The sequence below is a fragment of the Trichoderma asperellum genome, chromosome 6, assembly GCF_020647865.1.
Source record: "Trichoderma asperellum chromosome 6, complete sequence".
NCBI classification, from domain to species: domain Eukaryota; kingdom Fungi; phylum Ascomycota; class Sordariomycetes; order Hypocreales; family Hypocreaceae; genus Trichoderma; species Trichoderma asperellum.
The window spans coordinates 929927-945739 of NC_089420.1; the positions used below are offsets into that span (position 1 = coordinate 929927).

Below are 15813 nucleotides of genomic sequence, written 5' to 3' on the forward strand. Positions count from 1 at the left end.
GTATTCGGCACACCATGGCTACCGGTCAAGGCGGCCCGCTCAAGGGCATTCTGAAAACCCCTGGTGAGCCTTCAGAGAAGCCCGAAACTGCGCGCGAAGTTGCTATCCGCCACGCCACGCTGCTAGAGCATAGAAAGCAGCTCGAAAGCCAGATTCTCGACAGCTTAATCCTCTTGTCCGAGTATCCCCTTGTCAGAGATGCTCAGTTCAACGCGTCAAACCCAGCGACAACCGACATCGCAGACTTCAAAGCCAACGTCCGACTCTTTCAGCCCTCCGACTACGATGATCTCATTGAGGAGCGCAACGTGAACGAGCTATGTGGATATACCCTGTGTGCGAAGCCTAGACGCCAGACAGGATCGGGCGGCGAGTGGAAAATTACGAGCAGCGGCGAGATCGTCAAGCGAAAGGAGCTTGAGAAGTGGTGCTCTCAGCAGTGTGCGCGCAGAGCCCTCTTTGTCAAGGTCCAGCTTAACGAGACGGCTGCCTGGGAACGAGCTGGCATCCCTGATATTCAGATCGATTTGTTGGATGAAGATCGATCAACCGAGACGGAAGCAGATCGAACTGCTCGCAAGCTCGGGGAGCTCAAGCTTGAAGATCAACGACAGGCTGCCCGAGACTCAGCTGCTCTCGCAATGGAAAGAGGCGATAACAAGATTGGCCCCTCAGTTAACAAGGTCAAGGTTACGTTGAAAGAGAAGGACGTCAAAACGCCGCCTGAGTTTGCCCAACCGACCGAAGCTGGCAACTCGGAGGATCATCTACTTGTTGATGGTTACAAGGCGAAAATTCCCGATAAGAAAAAGGAATCAGACGTATGAGGTGGCCGAGTGAAATTTTGAAAAGTTGCATAATCTAGGCGTTGGGCTATAATTTCGGTCATGGGCATGTATTGGAAAATCAAAAATTACGTTGGTTTAGACATAATGATACCCATCAGTAGCATGACTTGGTCGCACTTTTTCCGCATATTCCAGAAACACCAGCTAGGTGGAACAGGACAACAGCAGAAGACTCCCAGTTCAATGAACGATATGGTATCCAGTCACCGAATTCACAGAGTGAACAGAGAGGGACGGATTTTTGGCAATCAAGCGTCATCTCGAAATTAATCAGAGAATCAGCGACACCTTGTGGGGGTGAAAGATCTTTCTTTTTTTCGAGATCTATACACTCAGTACCATCCTGAGACGCCAACCTGCAAAATGTTGCAAAACCAGAGACCCAATTTCCCACAAAAAAAGAAGCTTTTTAGTCGCGACGAGGGCGGTCACCGAAGCGGCGCTGGCCACGCTCGGGGGCCTGAGCCTGAGAGACGGGGATGACGTTGACGGGGATGGAGTCGAACTATTAGAAAGAATATGTTAGTCTTCGTTTCGCGTCTGCAGGTGTTTCGAAGTTGAGGGTCAAAACATACGCCAAGGTGCTTGAGCAGGTCCTTGGTCTCGTTGTCGACATCCAGCTGGCCAGCCTCGGAGAAGTCAAGAGCAGAGACCTCAGGAACGAACTGATCCTTGCGCTCACGCTCCTCCTCCTGAAGCTTGAAGGAGATACCACGGACGGGTCCACGCTGAATACGCTTCATCAGGTGGGTGGTGTAGCCGGCAATCTGTTGGTTTCGGTGTTAGCCATTGTGGTCTCTCCTTTCCATTCCTTTCTTTTGTGTTTCTCAAAAAATCGAGTAGAATGGTCGATTATCGGCGGCTGCTGACCTTGTTGCGGAGGCGCTTGGAAGCAATGATGGCGATCTCATCGCAGATGCGCTTGTTGGTCTCGAAGTCGAGAGTGAGACGGGGGTAGTACCGCTCAATGATGACCTTGGCGGACTTCTTGACAGTCTTGGTACGAACGCGACCCATTTTGGCGGTATTGGCTTGGTGCTGATGGTTACTGAACGAAGCGTTGCGAGATTCCCGCCTTCTAAAAACTGGTGGTTAGCTCTGCTTGTTGTGGGGGGGAGAGAATTGATTAGGGCTCGAAATATCGGCACGTGTGTGATCATGTGACAGGCATTTTTGCAGAACGACGGTTATCTAATTTCTGTATCTAACCTGTTTTAGCTAGAACAATTGCCTAATCAGGCCATTCAGATGCTCAGGCGTTGGAGCCCATCAAATACTGTAAGTCAGGATATATACTGCTTCATTTCTTATTGCTGCGACTTTATTTTACTTTACATGAATTGTACATAGGCAGAATTCGACAATACTTCATAACACTCAGTGTCGAGCAATCTTCAACGCAGCCCGTCTTTTTCTATAGCGAGCTCGTAATTGCTAAACCTGATCCCCAACCCAACTCTCATTCTCATGACCGCGATGGCTCATCCAAAATCTCATCAGCGACACGGTTCCATCGGGTCTCGTCAGAAACACGCGCAGATTGTTGACTGGTAGTTTTCGGTGTAGCGGGAGTGTAACTCTTAGTTTTACCATCGTGATAAATTTCCGTAAGACCCTTGCTCTCCCTGGCGACAACCTGGGCCTCAGCACTCGTCTCCCGCAGCTGCAGGACGACCTTGCCGCTAGGATCGACATTAGCAGTCGTGGCTTCGACATAGGCCTTGGCACCACCGAATGTAGTCGTGTCAAGATGCATGATGCCGTTCAGCATAGTCTTGTTAGACGACACCCTTCCGCGCGTCACTGTTCTAAAGTTGAATTCGTTGTCGCCAGGAGGAGCATCAGCGACGAAGCCTCCAACACCGAGCTTGGGCGGCACAGGTCCAGCCTTGGGGTAGACCACTCGAGCCAATGCAGGTGTACGCTTGCCCTGGGGGCCATAAACAGGGTGGTTTTCCATGAATGAGCTGGTTCGCAGATAGCTGATACCGGCGGAGGGGTGGCTTGGAGGGGGACCAGATTTGCCGTACGGGCTCTCGGAAGCAAGGCTATCGCGGTTAGACCAGAAAGTTTGGATGATGCCAACCGGTTGTCCCAGGGGTGCCAAGTCTAGGAATTTAGAGACGAGCGCATACAATGTCACTCGGTCATTGCGCAATGAGCGCAAGTAGTCTGTGAATTGCTCTTCAGAGATATCCTTGGCCTCAACCTTGGCAGGGGTTTCTTTTCCGGCTTCGATGGCGGCCCTGTTTTGGCTCGTAGTAATGTCGTCGGCCAGCTTCTCCTTGAGTAATGCTCGGAACTGTGCCCGCTTCGGGCGGACCTTCTTGTCCAGGTACTCGATGAACTTTCCCTCCGTCATTCTAGCGAGCCACGGGCCCTGGAACTTCCATCGTCGATCGTCTCCTAGCCCAGCCTTGAAATCTGTAACATCCATATCCTCCTCGAAGACTGACTTGTGCCACAGTTCGGTCCGTGAAGATGAATCGGCCTTCTTGTCAGTATTGTGCGGCACGGACATGGCCACTCGCAGTTCCTGGAACTTCTCTAATGACAGAGAGTGGTCGGCAGCGGAAGCAAAGTTGGTGACGTTCTCAACAGTGTCGAGCTGCTTGACTCGGATGAAGGGTGTTGAAGTGGCCATGGTAGACTTGAGGGGGAATGGTCGTTTAAGCCCCCAGTCACCCTTTTCGCGTGATGCCAAGGGCGATGTGATGGATTGATGCTGCGGGTACGGTCTCGTCATTGTCGCAGACTTGTGATCTCCAATATGGAGGTTCGTTGAGGGTGGTTCGGGGAGGGGCTTGGGAATGGAGAACATCCGTGATGTCCTCAAAAGGACCCCTCCGGGCGATACGGCTCGACCCCCCATGATGGCTGTTGGAGCTCGTCGGGAAGCTCAATGGCCTGCGATCGAATGCCACTCATACGATGGTCGTTTGGATGCAAATTCTCGTTGGCAGAGACGAGCTTCCCGTCTGCCGATGTTGAGCCGGCCAAAGTCCCCTCGTTGTGGCTGGCCAAATGTGGCGCGTGTGCGAAAGCCCCGCCAAAATTTCACTGCGCATTCCAGGGTATGTACCTTGGCTCGTGTGAAATGTAAGAAACGAAAGGCGAGAAACAAGAAAAAACTTCCCAAGAGACGAAAGAAGGGTTCTCTGTTGGGGCTGGGCTGGGACTTTGGAGGAAATAATTCTGAAAAATAATGCTGATGACCAAAAGAATGGCGTCCAATGTTTATACGTCCCCGGCTTTGAGTTTTGAACTCCTTGCAAAATGCTCGGTCAGTTTCATATTCATCTTCAAGTACCTCCGCCAATGTGACTGACAACCAGAATCAGACAACCAGAGCTCGTGCCTCTATTCTCACACTCCCTCACGGACCTGTTCAGTTGCCGATATTCATGCCTGTTGCCACACAGGCGTCTCTTAAGGGCCTCACTCCGGAGCAGCTGGAGGATACCGGGTGTCGTCTCTGCCTAAATAACACCTATCATCTGGGTCTCAAGCCCGGACAAGAAATTCTTGATGCTGTTGGTGGCGCTCATAAGTTGCAAGGATGGAACCACAATCTCCTGACTGATAGCGGAGGGTATGTTTCAACCTCTTCAATTAAACCGGGTCTCTACTTACCTGTCTTTATAGCTTCCAAATGGTAAGCCTGTTGAAGTTGGCCACGATCACAGAAGAGGGCGTTCGTTTCTTGAGCCCCCATGACGGCTCGCCCATGCTACTCACCCCAGAGCACTCCATGTCCCTGCAAAACTCAATAGGCAGTGATATTATGATGCAGCTCGACGATGTCTTGGTGACTACCTCTCCAGACAAGGCCCGAATGCGAGAGGCTATGGAGCGTAGCGTTAGATGGCTGGATAGATGCATTGCCGCTCATAAAAACCCCGATAGACAGAACCTGTTTTGCATTATTCAAGGAGGCTTGGATCTAGAGATGCGACGGGAGTGCTGCAAGGAAATGGTCGCCAGAGACACACCTGGCATTGCTATTGGCGGCCTCAGCGGAGGAGAAGCAAAGGCAGATTACTGCCGCGTTGTTGAGACTTGCACGGCCCTATTACCTGATCTTAAGCCCCGGTATGTGATGGGTATTGGCTACCCTGAAGATTTAATCGTCAGTGTTGCTCTCGGAGCCGACATGTTTGACTGCGTCTGGCCAACAAGAACAGCGAGATTCGGAAACGCCGTCACCAAGCACGGCGTCTTGAATATTCGAAACGCAAAGTATGCCTCTGATTTTGGGCCTATTGAGCCTGGCTGCGGATGCATGTGTTGCAGAGAGGGCGAGGACGGCATGGGCATCACGAGAGCGTTTATCCACCATAATGCCTCCAAAGAGACGGTGGCCGCGCATCTATTGACGATTCACAACGTGTGGTATCAGCTGCAGCTCATGCGAGACATTCGACAGGCGATTATTGAGGATCGATTCCCTGCATTGATCCGGCAGTTTTTTGCGCAGCTTTATGAGGACAAGTCACAGTATCCTGACTGGGCTGTGGATGCCCTGAAGAGAGTCAATGTTGACTTGACGGTATAGATAAATAGAAGACTCATTAATCGTGTTACTCATATTACTTCAATGTGCTGTGTGTGTAGTACAGACAGCCAAATTAGCTACATACATATCTAATTAGCAGCCTCTCCGGCAATAGGTATCTCGCCCAGTGACAATTCCAACTGTCTTAATCCCTGATTTCTCATAAAAAGATGACCTGTTTCATTATCTTCATCCAACATAGCATATGCCTAATTATCTCCTCTTAAATCATGATGGCAAAGCCAGCTATTGCAAGTGCACCAGCGGCGAGGCCCGCACGAGCAGTTGGAGCAGCATTATGCGACGTCGTAGTAGGAGGAGGCCGAGTTACAGTAACGGTAACTTGGCCTCCATTTCCTCCACCGCCTGAACCTCCCGTTGAGTCTGGTGGAGGGAAAGGATTATTGTTTGTGTTTGACGAGGGCCCGTTCGTTATGACAGCACATGCGTCGCTGAAATGTTGGCAAAATGTGGCAAAGGTTTTGGCCACTATATTGTTGTTGTTAGCACACTGCGTAATATTTGTTTCAGGTCATATAAAGTATAAAGAGAATACGAACCATCATAAGCTGTCAGAGGGTCGCCAGTGGTTATAGAGACGGCCCAGTCTCGACAAGTCGAAGCATACGTATCGATTTCATCGGTCCATGTAACCTCGCCACCCAATTCTGTCCGACAGCTAGAATATCTTGTCAGCTTCGCTTTCCGCATATACGGGATGAGGCCTTCTCATACCAATAGCAGTAAGCCTGCTCGCTGAAAACCAAATTCGTAAAGCCAGGCGTATTTTTCGTACATTGTTCAAAAATATCCACCATTGAGGTACATGCTGGAGCGAGAGTTGTCACGGCGGAAGCTGCAGAGCCCGTTGTCGCCGGAGAGGTTGAACCGCCTCCTGTCGCAGATGTTTGTTGTGGGATCTTGCTCGGCGAAGAGGCCGGTGAAGGGATCGACGTCGAGGCAGCTGGTGGAGGAGACTGAGGCTGCGAAGATTTTGGGGTGGCTGATGGTTCTGATTGCTCTGTAACTGATCCGCCTCCGCCAGAGTTGCCGCCAGAGTTGCCGAGACAGAGCTGAGGCGAGCTTCCGCAGGCTGAGTAGAAATAACCATAGGCTGGTGGTTTATTAGAGTTGAATACACGCGCTGGGATATGTAACGCTGTAGGGGCATGATATATATATATATATCAGATACACACCTGAGATTTGGGAAGTCAGCTGAGGCGCCTCGGACACCAGATAATTGGCGCAACTGCTGTACGCGGGAGCTACATCAGTTGTCCCTACGCAGCAAGCACATTCAGCGAGAGAAACGGGATTCGCCGTGGAGAGCGCTGCAGCGCCTCCAGCTTTAACAACGCAAGCCGAGACGAATTGGGCGACATCTGTACAGATCTGGTAGCCTGGATCGTTGGGATTGACCGCATCTACAACAGCTCCATAGTCGACCAATGGCAGAGTCAAGTGTTGCGCAGCTACGCCGCTCGCCAGTACCGGTAGCAGCAGAGCGAGAACCATATCGGATGGCTGAAACAAAGGACGCTCTGTAGACAGTAAACAGCACAAAGCGCGACAAGAGAAGAAGCTGGAGATCTACACAAATGGGAATCCAACGAGGAGATGAGCTTCTATTTTGTTTGCTTCCCCAGAGATCCTACGATACAGGGCAGCCACCGCATTTTCAACGACAGCTTCTAGCGCCAAGCCAAGCTGGCAAGCCAAGCTATCGCATCACGGGGACGAGTCTAGACAGCTTGGTGCTTGGAGAGGCGCAGAGATGCAGCCTAAGCGAGGCGAAATTCTTCGTCTCTGCTGCTGTTTACGCCCACGAACCAATTATGAAGCGGCTCCCCCCCGGTGCGGCTGAACCAGTAGGCAGGAAAAAGGCTGGGCTAGTAGCGGCACGGCGCGGCGGAGTGTTGAGAAGGATTCAAGTGCTGGCGTGGGAGAAGGAAGATGGCACGATGAGGCAGTACTAGTTGTAGCATCATGGAATACAGGCAAACGAGATGGGATGGAGAGATGGCGCTTCTTACGAAAAGTTTTGGAGGAGAAGTCGGAGCAGAGTCCCTTCTTTCGGACTCAACCAGGGTCTACGGGAACAGAAGCCATGCTCGTAGGTGGCATCGATTGAGTTGCGGGCGACGCTGCCGTGCCTTGACGGGTCTATCTGCATTTGGCGCTTTGGCGTCTTGGGCTAATCAGGCGTCGATGGCTAGTGCCACGAAAGCCGCCAAGTCTGGGATCAGTGTGTTGTGAGCACATGCATAAGACGCTATCGACTTGGCTACTGGAGCGGCTGAAACTTGCTGCAGGTGGCGAGAGGAGAAGAGCAGATATGGCCAGCAAGAGATGATATCAATTGGTGCCTTATTGTGTGTTGTTAGAACTGGTTTCTCCGGACTATGGCTTGATGTTGGTCGACTTGAGCTGACATGAGATGTTTCGGAGAGCGATGCCTGATACTGATAGTAATAGTACTAGGCCTACTACCTAGTTGATACAATCGATTAGCATATGAGTGGGCCTCATGTCTGCCCGGCCCCCAAGATAGCGGTTGAGCGGCACTGCAACTATGCTGCTTAGTGCCGTCAACCTTAATGAGCTTCAATATCCTTGTTGGGCAGTAGTGGCAGTTGTATGTGGCCAACATCCAACATATGCTTCCCTCCATTACCAACAACATGGGCTCATGTAGAGCGCGATAAGCAGGTCTTCGGGCCTACCTGCTGCAGCAAGCAATGAGAGTCATTTACGCTGTATGGGTATAGATGCGGCATGCGTATTAAATCCCTCCATATACTATTGCAGTTACATATGCAGCATCTAGCCTGTGTGTGTGTGTGTGTGTGTGTGTTGACTCACTTGCTGAGATTGCCGACATGAACCTACTCCTACATTGCCTTTGAAGACTAACATGCTGCGTCTGCAAGGTTCAACGTTTTATCAATCTGTATCAAAGACAAATCTACTGGCAGTACATGCCTATTGTGCCGCCTTCCAATCTTCTGATTATACGGAGTAGTACATCTTGAGATCGACTTTTTACCCCGGATGAGAGCGGGACCGCTAATAAAAAATCGCCCCTTTTATACGATCAAGGGCTGCGTATTTTTAGCAACGGCGTGCTGGCATGTAATGACATGGCCGGAAATTTTCACTCAAGAATTGATGGATTCTTTCAAATTGGGATGGAGCACATTTTGCTTTTGATTCGTAATACCATATTCCATGTAGCAGTTGGCACCATTCCGAATCCTCGTATCATCTATTATAAGGGCTCCGGGATACTCCGTAACTCAATCGTCATTTGGCAATTCGTCGGATATGGGCTTCCCGACCCTCGCTCTGCTAGCCGAACGTCCGGTAGGCTTGGTCGAGCGATGCGGAGGGCACCAGCCGCATCATGATCGCTTGCAGCCGTTAATCGGAGACATTGGTTCCTGGGTTATGCACGTTATGCTAGTACTACTACCGTCCATCCATTAGTATTGACTACAAGCAAGAGCAGCAGCAGTAGGATTGGGAAATGCCATTGCTAATGCCAATGCCAATACTGCTTGCTGCTGCCGCTGCCGCCGAGCTCCTTGTACTCATAGTCTGACCGTACTCGTACATATTCATCATATTCATATGCATCGCTGACAGGTGGCCCTGCCGTAAACCTCAAATACCTCTGCTGTGGTTCGGCCACGTACAAAATGTATTCCTGCCTGGAGGTCCACTGCTGCAAGCCGTCCCTGGTGTGTGCGATTGATGGATGCTTCCAGAGTCGTGTCTTGGGGCTTCGGGATCCTGTTTAGTGGCCGTCAGTGGTGGTTGGAGGGGTTTCGGTTGATTGATGTCATGACATCTGCAGCATAATATACTGCTCCAGAAACAATCCCAGGGCCTTGTTTGGTCTGCTCTGATCTGCCGTGGTCTGCTCTGCTGGCCTGCATGCATCTAGACTGTAAGCAGGCGTAAGGAGACGCACGATTGCTCCACAGCAGCAGCACCTACAGCAGACCTGCCGTTTCCGAATCCAACACGCCCTAGGCGTCAGAAAAAGAACACCAGACAATTCGGGGATACACACTCGTGAAGCTGTGGTGCCCGACCTTGGACAATCAAAATTGCAGAGGGGACGCGCAACAGGCTCAATCAAATGGCCCCTATAATCGGGAACGGTAGGCACGTGATTGCGGTGGGCGAAGCAACTGGTCTGGTAAGACACAATGGACGGGATTGGGCCCGACTGGAATTAGGGGAAGCGAAGCGGCTATGACGATGGCGACAATTGAAATTACACAACGGCCATGTCATTTAAACGCCCAGAGCCTCGGGCGCCGGCGCGTGCCAGCTCGACCTGAACCCTGACGCAGCCGGCAAAACAAGACAAAAACAAACGAAAATAAATCGCAATAAATCAAAAACACCACCGGCAGGTACAGATCACGGCGCAACGCAGCATCGCCGCAGCATCAACCCGCGTCTTATCGCGTCACTGGCTTCACACCTCAGGCCTCTCGCACTCGCAATTCACTCTCCCTTCTCCCTCGCTGCTGCTCCACCCACCCACGCAGCACGAGCACAAGGGCTGCTTCTTCTCGTGCTTCTTCTGCTTTTTCGGAGTGTTCCTGGCGCATGTCGCCTCGCTGCAACCCACCCGATTATACCAGACCGGCGCACACGATTCGATGGCGTCTCCGCCCAATGCAGCGCCGCCACGGCGTGCAGCAGCGCCAGCCTCCAGGAGCGACGACGCACAGTCACTGAGCCAGCTGTCACTGTCACTGACGCCGGGCCCGCGATCCCCAGGATTGCCCTCGACCCCGTCGACGCCGCTGCCTTTAAATGAATCTTCTCGCCATGCCTCTCCCTCGTCCAGAGGCACTCCCACTCCCTCGCTCAGTCCCTCGGGCAGAGAATCGCGAGCCGGAACTCCCACCCTCGTCCGCAAAGCCTCGATGAACTCCCTGCACTCGGCAAATGGCGTTGGCCCCTCGCGGTCTCTGTCCAGGCGCTCCAGCCTTGGGCAGGTTGTTTCACCGGGCTTGAGAGCGTCGTTTGGCATGCCGAGCTTCGAGCCTGAATGGCGTCCGCCTCTGACGCCAAACTCTGTGGCGAGCGGCCATTTCAAAGACGAGCTGGAGGCTCATCATGGTCCTGTATCGACGCTCCACACCGAGACGGTGGTGATTCTTAATGACGCCGTCTACGGCCACCGGTTTTCCCGCCCGCGCACCCCCAAGAGTGCATTAAGCACCATTGTGGAGCGGCCCGAGCGAATCAAGGCCAGTGTCTTGGGCGTGTCCACAGCTTATGTGCGTCTTGGAGAGCGCCACAACGATGGAGCGCTGCCTATCCTACCCAAAGGAAATGTGCACCTGCTGCCTAGTATCCCCTTTCGCATTCACAAGACTGACCGGAGGCTGCCGTTGTTGTCCCCCGCGGTCACAAACGTTCATGGAACGAAATGGATGGAGGAGCTCAAGACTATGTGCGAGTCCGCCGAGGAGGTGCTGGCTCGTGGAGGAAAGGAGCTACAGAGGCCTACTATAACTCGAGGCCCAGACCATGCCGCACCAGAAAAGCTTCATGAAGGTGATTTGTATCTTTGTCCCGAGTCACTAGATGCGATTGAGGGTGCTTTGGGCGCTGTGTGTGAGGGTGTCGATGCTGTTTTCTCTGCTGGACCAAGACGAGCATTCGTTGCCGTCCGGCCTCCGGGCCACCATTGCTCTGATAATCTCCCATCTGGCTTCTGCTGGGTGAACAATGTCCATGTCGGAATCATGCATGGTATCCTCAACCATGGTTTGACGCACGCCGCCATCATCGACTTTGACTTACACCATGGAGATGGGTCTCAATCCATTGCGTGGGCGCACAACTCGCGAGCCATGGCTGCCACCAAAAATCATTCCGCCTGGAAAAAGACGTCAATAGGCTATTTTAGCTTGCACGACATCAACTCTTACCCTTGTGAGAACGGTGATGACGACAAGATCAAGAACGCAAGTATTTGTATTGAGAATGCTCATGGACAAAACGTTTGGAACACCCATCTCCAGCCGTGGAAAACGGTTGAGGAATTCTGGCATCTCTATGAAACAAAGTACACGATACTTCTGGACAAGGCTCGCAGCTATCTCAAGGGTCAGGCAGAGAGGCTACAAGATGCAGGACTCAGCCCTCGGGCTGTCATCTTTCTCTCTGCAGGGTTCGATGCCAGCGAATGGGAGAGTGCCGGAATGCAGCGTCACAAAGTCAACGTACCTACCGAGTTCTACGCACGGCTAACCCAAGACATCGTTCGACTTGCCGCAGAGGAAGGCCTTGCTGTTGACGGTCGCATCGTCAGTGTCTTGGAGGGTGGCTATAGCGACAGAGCCCTGACCGCGGGCATCTTCAGCCATCTGAGCGGTCTTGTTGGCAAGCAAAATCTACCTCGACAGGGGGGCCTCTCTTTTACGGATGGTGCGTACGACGAGGATGGCGAGCGTGTTGTTCAACCGCTTGGTTCGATTAACCCGTACGATCCCTCTTGGTGGACGGCTGATGAACTTGAAAAGTTGGAAGCCATAGTTGCGCAGCTTGATGCGACACCAAAGAAGCCGCGTTTGTCTCCTACTCCAACATATTGCTCTCCAACCCAAGCTTCCACGGCGAGGGCAGTGAACCCTCTCAAAATGCAGCGAAGCATGTCGTCTCTTATCAACAGATCGACCGTCTCAAGTCGATCTCCATCTCCATCACCCCCTGATGTTTCCTGGATGGTTGCTGCCAAGGAGCTTTCAAAGCTTCTTATACCGCGAGATCGCCAAACTGAGAGTGCTACGTTTGAAGATCTGAACCCAGAGGCAACTCGCGTACGACGCGAGAGAGCATTATCTGGCGCAACAGACCTTGATCGGCCAACATCGAGAATGTCGCTTCGTGAACGTAAGCCTAGAGCTATTGACCCTATCCAAGAACAAGAGGAGACTCGGCAGATGAGAGACCGGGGAAAGAATGTGGCCGTTTCGACGATTGCTGCAGAAAAGGTAAGCGTCCAGCTCTTCCTTCAATATCAATAATAGCTAATTCGTGTAACTAGGCAACAGCTCGTGGTCAGACACCGCAGCCTCTTGTTGGTCTAGTTCCAAAGAAGAGCAATCGACGCCTTACTACCTCGTCAGTCGTCCCTACACAGCAGCGCAGCGTCTCTCGCTCTGCACCAATCAGCGAGGAAATGCCGCTTCGCCCTGCAACATCAGCAGGCCCCGTCTCAGGGAGGCCTATTTCAGTTGCAGACAGCCACTCCCAGAGCCTCAGACCTTCTGGGAGAATCACTGTTAGCAGGTCACGGCCGACTACTGCGCACGGGGAAGCGGCTCTCAGATCGCCCATGCTTGAGGCCGGAAGGGAGACAACTGCAGAGAGAGCTCCGCAATCTGCGGCGTCAAGGCTGGACGCTACTATTAACAACATGGATACGATCACCCAAGGGATCAAGAAGATCAAGATCAACTTGATCACTCAGTCACAAAAGGAAGCCCGAGAGAAGGCCCGGCTTGAGGCTGAGCAAGCCCAAGCCGCAGCCCAAGCCGCAGTCGCTAAATCACCACGAACTTCGTCTGCTGGCACTAACAGATCCGTAGAGTCTGGTGGCCTAAAGACTCCCAACAGCACTTCTGGCCGTAGATCTACTGTTTCTGCCACATCTCCGGATAGTACCCTGCCGGCACTGACCTCTGAAAGTGGCCTATCAACACCCAATATGGAGCACTTTACACCGAGAACAGTGTCTCCGGAGGCAAGGCAAGCGGTTCCAAATATGAGCTCTCCTCGGTCGAGCCAAGCGGCGGAAGAAACGTCCGATTTTTTTGTGCCATATCAGCCCGGAGGGCCACCCCCCGTTCCCATTGCTTCTCAAGAGCCACTGAAGTGGCTTCCTCCTACCCTTCCCGCCGGTGCCCCAGTTGCTGCGCCTACCCTTAAGAAAAAGAACAGCGCTCTATTCCAATATGGCGGCAGCGGAAGCATTCCCTTTGCGCCCAGGCTGGCGAGCCAACCCACCTCTTCGTCACAGCCCAAGGTTCATAGAAAACCTAGTGGACCCATCAGGGGAGTCCCCAGATCTCCGCCAAAGAAATAAACGGTTGCTACGAGAGTGCAATATGGACGACGCTTTTTAGATTTCTTTTTGTTATTTGGAGTGGATTGGTACGGAGCACGGAAATGGCTAGGAGTTTATCTGCTTTGCTTGCTTGTTTACCCTCTCTATTTTTTTTTTGCGTGTTTGGCGCTTGTTGAAGCCTGTTCTCTCCTTTTTGAGACCAATTGTTTTACCAGTCAGTATGTACACTCTCGTACTACCAGCATCAGAATGCTGGCCTGCTCTCACTTATGATACCCACTCCCAAGCAAGGAAGAAGTAAATTTTATCGGAAGCTATATATATCCCATCTATTTTTTATGCTCTACTTCTATAGATGGCATTTCCCGCTATTTATAGCTTGACGTGTTGGTCTCCCCATAAGCCGTCCTTGTAGTCTATTATAGCTTAGCTCTATTCCGTTTTGCAACGCAATATTTTATGTTGAACCAAAAAAAAAAAAAAAAAAAAAAAAGAAGCTCTATGAAAAGTGTTGACGGAAATCTTTGAGTGAAACGCTCACGTCGGTGAGCGCTGCCTTGGTGACCTCTCCGGCTTCGGGGTGGTCTTGACGTTGGAATGTCCAGACTTGCTCGACGCCGAGGCTTTCCAAGAATGTGAGAGCGCGTGAGTAGTTTGTTGCTACTTGGGCGATTCCATGGCTGTCATCTGACATTGTAAATTTACCGCCTAGTTGAAGCCATTGCTATATAACACACACTGGTGAGAAACTTGAACGTCCTTAGGACTCTTGTGGATGTAGGAAACTCACCTCTGAAATAACCCTGCATGGATATGGCTCTGCGAGGCCCTTTCGAAGAGCTGAGGTGTTACACTCCAGCCAGGCCCCAATCTCGGCAGCATACTCTAGATTTCGCTTGATTCTCTGCCAGACGCCTTCCCACTGCCGCACATCCCTGCCTGGCTCCTCACTCATCAACCGAATGAGGTCAAAGTGGCCCACAATGCGAGGCTTCAGAGCCTTCAGCATCTCAAACTGCAAGTCGTAATAGTCCTCATACACACGCTCTTCTGACCCGCCGGCCGCTTTCACGGCATCCGCGTACATGACCTTGTCGAAGTCGATGGGGATGCTGTGCACATGGTGGAGCGAGCCAATGAAGTAGTCGATGTGGGGAGATTCAGCGAAGAGGTTCTGGACGAGAGGGGCAAAGGAAGGGCGGATGAATTCGCCTTCGAAGCCGATGATGATATGGATTTGGGAGGCGTAGGCCCTTTGGAGGCGGCGGGCTTCCAGGATGTAGGCGTTGTGTCGAGGAGGGAGTACTTGAAGGGAGGCTTGGGGGTCGTCGAGCTGAAAAGTTTTTATTATTCGAGTTAGATTTTGGGTGCTTTTGAGGAAGTATGGGTGATTGGTTATATAAGTGAGTGAAGTGGGAGTGTGAGTGAGTTTTTGGTATTGACATGTGAATATGTGAGATGGAGGGGTAAGTGAGAATTGTCGAGCTGTGTGACTCTTGGATTAAGGAATCAAAAGACGTATGTTTCTATGCTGTGAAACGAGTGTAACCCACCTCTTCGGGATATAAATCTCGCTCTTCATAACGCGGCATGTGTTCTGTAAGGCCAATGGTCTTATACCCAATAGATATAGCGTGCTTGACAATATCCTCGAGCTCATCAACAGCATGGCCGGGGCAGAACTGCCCCGAGTGGGAATGCATTGTGAAGGCCATTGTGAAGATGATATGTTTCTTTTTGTAAAGAATAAGGAAGTGAGTTGAATAGGTATATGAGAGAACTGAACTCTATATACAATGTGCCGGTATCTGTTGAGAGGTAGAGTTGGCTTTTATGAGATCTAAGTTTTGTATATGCTCTATTTTCAAGACTTGGCGGCCCACTAATTTTTTTTGAGGCGGGACGGATCCGGTAATCTCGGGGCCCGTGAGAAGGTTCTGTAAAACCATTGGTCCATTTAGAGTGGGATGAGGGGGAAAGTTACAAGGAGGAATCATGTCTAAAGATAGATTTTGCGTTAATGCCACGGTATGTACGCTGTTGTGTATAATTATGTAGATACATAACAGTGAGAGTCTTTTGCAACCAATTAACTCTGTCATCGGCTGCTCTTCCCAAGTTGTAAATCCCAGCCACAGAGAGATGCAGCACTAGCCACAGTATCGAATGTGGCTGCTGCCGAGGCCCATATCTTATCGCCATCGTCCTGATTGGCTGATTTGGTGTCACATCAGATCAAGCAGGGACCTTTTGATGAAAAAAAAAAAAAAAAATCAAGAAATCATTTCTTGAAAGGGAAGGGCCCA

The 15813-nt window shown here is 51.4% G+C and overlaps 7 protein-coding genes across 8 annotated transcripts; 3 read left to right on the forward strand and 4 right to left on the reverse strand.

Moving 5' to 3' along the window:
- Positions 1 to 14: 14 nt before the first annotated feature.
- Positions 15 to 827, forward strand: TrAFT101_009768 (uncharacterized protein; the record flags this gene model as incomplete). The annotated part of the gene is made up of 1 exon (XM_024902499.1): positions 15 to 827. One exon carries the CDS (start codon positions 15 to 17, stop codon positions 825 to 827), a length of 813 nt encoding a protein of 270 aa, XP_024761302.1.
- A 430-nt stretch (positions 828 to 1257) lies between these two features.
- RPS17 (40S ribosomal protein eS17) lies at positions 1258 to 1865 on the reverse strand (the record flags this gene model as incomplete). Its single annotated transcript, XM_024900110.1, has 3 exons — positions 1258 to 1353; positions 1424 to 1615; positions 1719 to 1865. The coding sequence occupies 3 exons, from the start codon at positions 1863 to 1865 to the stop codon at positions 1258 to 1260; spliced, it is 435 nt and encodes a 144-aa protein (XP_024761301.1).
- Positions 1866 to 2313: 448 nt separating this feature from the next.
- TrAFT101_009770 (mitochondrial 37S ribosomal protein bS1m) lies at positions 2314 to 3720 on the reverse strand (the record flags this gene model as incomplete). The annotated part of the gene is made up of 1 exon (XM_024906680.2): positions 2314 to 3720. One exon carries the CDS (start codon positions 3718 to 3720, stop codon positions 2314 to 2316), a length of 1407 nt encoding a protein of 468 aa, XP_024761300.2.
- A 243-nt stretch (positions 3721 to 3963) lies between these two features.
- TrAFT101_009771 (uncharacterized protein) lies at positions 3964 to 5528 on the forward strand. Its single transcript, XM_024905201.2, has 3 exons — positions 3964 to 4131; positions 4190 to 4440; positions 4494 to 5528. The coding sequence occupies exons 1-3, from the start codon at positions 4054 to 4056 to the stop codon at positions 5401 to 5403; spliced, it is 1239 nt and encodes a 412-aa protein (XP_024761299.1). The 5' UTR covers positions 3964 to 4053; the 3' UTR covers positions 5404 to 5528.
- On the reverse strand, positions 5374 to 7477 carry TrAFT101_009772 (uncharacterized protein). Its single transcript, XM_066128754.1, has 4 exons — positions 6603 to 7477; positions 6139 to 6517; positions 5964 to 6082; positions 5374 to 5892 (listed from the first exon to the last, which is right to left on the reverse strand). The coding sequence occupies exons 1-4, from the start codon at positions 6919 to 6921 to the stop codon at positions 5627 to 5629; spliced, it is 1083 nt and encodes a 360-aa protein (XP_065984875.1). The 5' UTR covers positions 6922 to 7477; the 3' UTR covers positions 5374 to 5626.
- A 2010-nt stretch (positions 7478 to 9487) lies between these two features.
- Positions 9488 to 13975, forward strand: TrAFT101_009773 (uncharacterized protein). Its single transcript, XM_024909769.2, has 2 exons — positions 9488 to 12431; positions 12485 to 13975. The coding sequence occupies exons 1-2, from the start codon at positions 10083 to 10085 to the stop codon at positions 13523 to 13525; spliced, it is 3390 nt and encodes a 1129-aa protein (XP_024761296.1). The 5' UTR covers positions 9488 to 10082; the 3' UTR covers positions 13526 to 13975.
- Positions 13581 to 15305, reverse strand: TrAFT101_012057 (uncharacterized protein). 2 transcript variants are annotated; one of them, XM_024908072.2, is made up of 3 exons: positions 15061 to 15305; positions 14298 to 14840; positions 13581 to 14231 (listed from the first exon to the last, which is right to left on the reverse strand). In XM_024908072.2, exons 1-3 carry the CDS (start codon positions 15220 to 15222, stop codon positions 14007 to 14009), a joined length of 930 nt encoding a protein of 309 aa, XP_024761295.1. In that variant the 5' UTR covers positions 15223 to 15305; the 3' UTR covers positions 13581 to 14006. The 2 variants fall into 2 exon arrangements, with proteins under 2 accessions (XP_024761295.1, XP_065984876.1); XM_066129457.1 differs by lacking the exon at positions 15061 to 15305 and having other exon boundaries at positions 13805 to 14231; positions 14298 to 15051.
- Between the last annotated feature and the right edge of the window lie 508 nt (positions 15306 to 15813).

What these genes read in the sequence shown, in the direction of transcription:
- TrAFT101_009772 (XM_066128754.1), bottom strand. Translation starts at nt 6,921, where the DNA reads ATGGTTCTCGCTCTGCTGCTACCGGTACTGGCGAGCGGCGTAGCTGCG. An exon ending in GCTGACTTCCCAAATCTCAG is followed by an intron (nt 6,518 to 6,602) that starts GTGTGTATCTGA and finishes ATAAACCACCAG; the next exon opens with CCTATGGTTATTTCTACTCA. An exon ending in GAGCAGGCTTACTGCTATTG is followed by an intron (nt 6,083 to 6,138) that starts GTATGAGAAGGC and finishes AAGATATTCTAG; the next exon opens with CTGTCGGACAGAATTGGGTG.
- TrAFT101_009773 (XM_024909769.2), top strand. Translation starts at nt 10,083, where the DNA reads ATGGCGTCTCCGCCCAATGCAGCGCCGCCACGGCGTGCAGCAGCGCCA. An exon ending in CGACGATTGCTGCAGAAAAG is followed by an intron (nt 12,432 to 12,484) that starts GTAAGCGTCCAG and finishes TCGTGTAACTAG; the next exon opens with GCAACAGCTCGTGGTCAGAC.
- TrAFT101_009771 (XM_024905201.2), top strand. Translation starts at nt 4,054, where the DNA reads ATGCTGATGACCAAAAGAATGGCGTCCAATGTTTATACGTCCCCGGCT. An exon ending in AACTCCTTGCAAAATGCTCG is followed by an intron (nt 4,132 to 4,189) that starts GTCAGTTTCATA and finishes AACCAGAATCAG; the next exon opens with ACAACCAGAGCTCGTGCCTC. An exon ending in CTCCTGACTGATAGCGGAGG is followed by an intron (nt 4,441 to 4,493) that starts GTATGTTTCAAC and finishes CTGTCTTTATAG; the next exon opens with CTTCCAAATGGTAAGCCTGT.
- TrAFT101_012057 (XM_024908072.2), bottom strand. Translation starts at nt 15,222, where the DNA reads ATGGCCTTCACAATGCATTCCCACTCGGGGCAGTTCTGCCCCGGCCAT. An exon ending in GAGATTTATATCCCGAAGAG is followed by an intron (nt 14,841 to 15,060) that starts GTGGGTTACACT and finishes AAAACTTTTCAG; the next exon opens with CTCGACGACCCCCAAGCCTC. An exon ending in CATGCAGGGTTATTTCAGAG is followed by an intron (nt 14,232 to 14,297) that starts GTGAGTTTCCTA and finishes TGTGTTATATAG; the next exon opens with CAATGGCTTCAACTAGGCGG.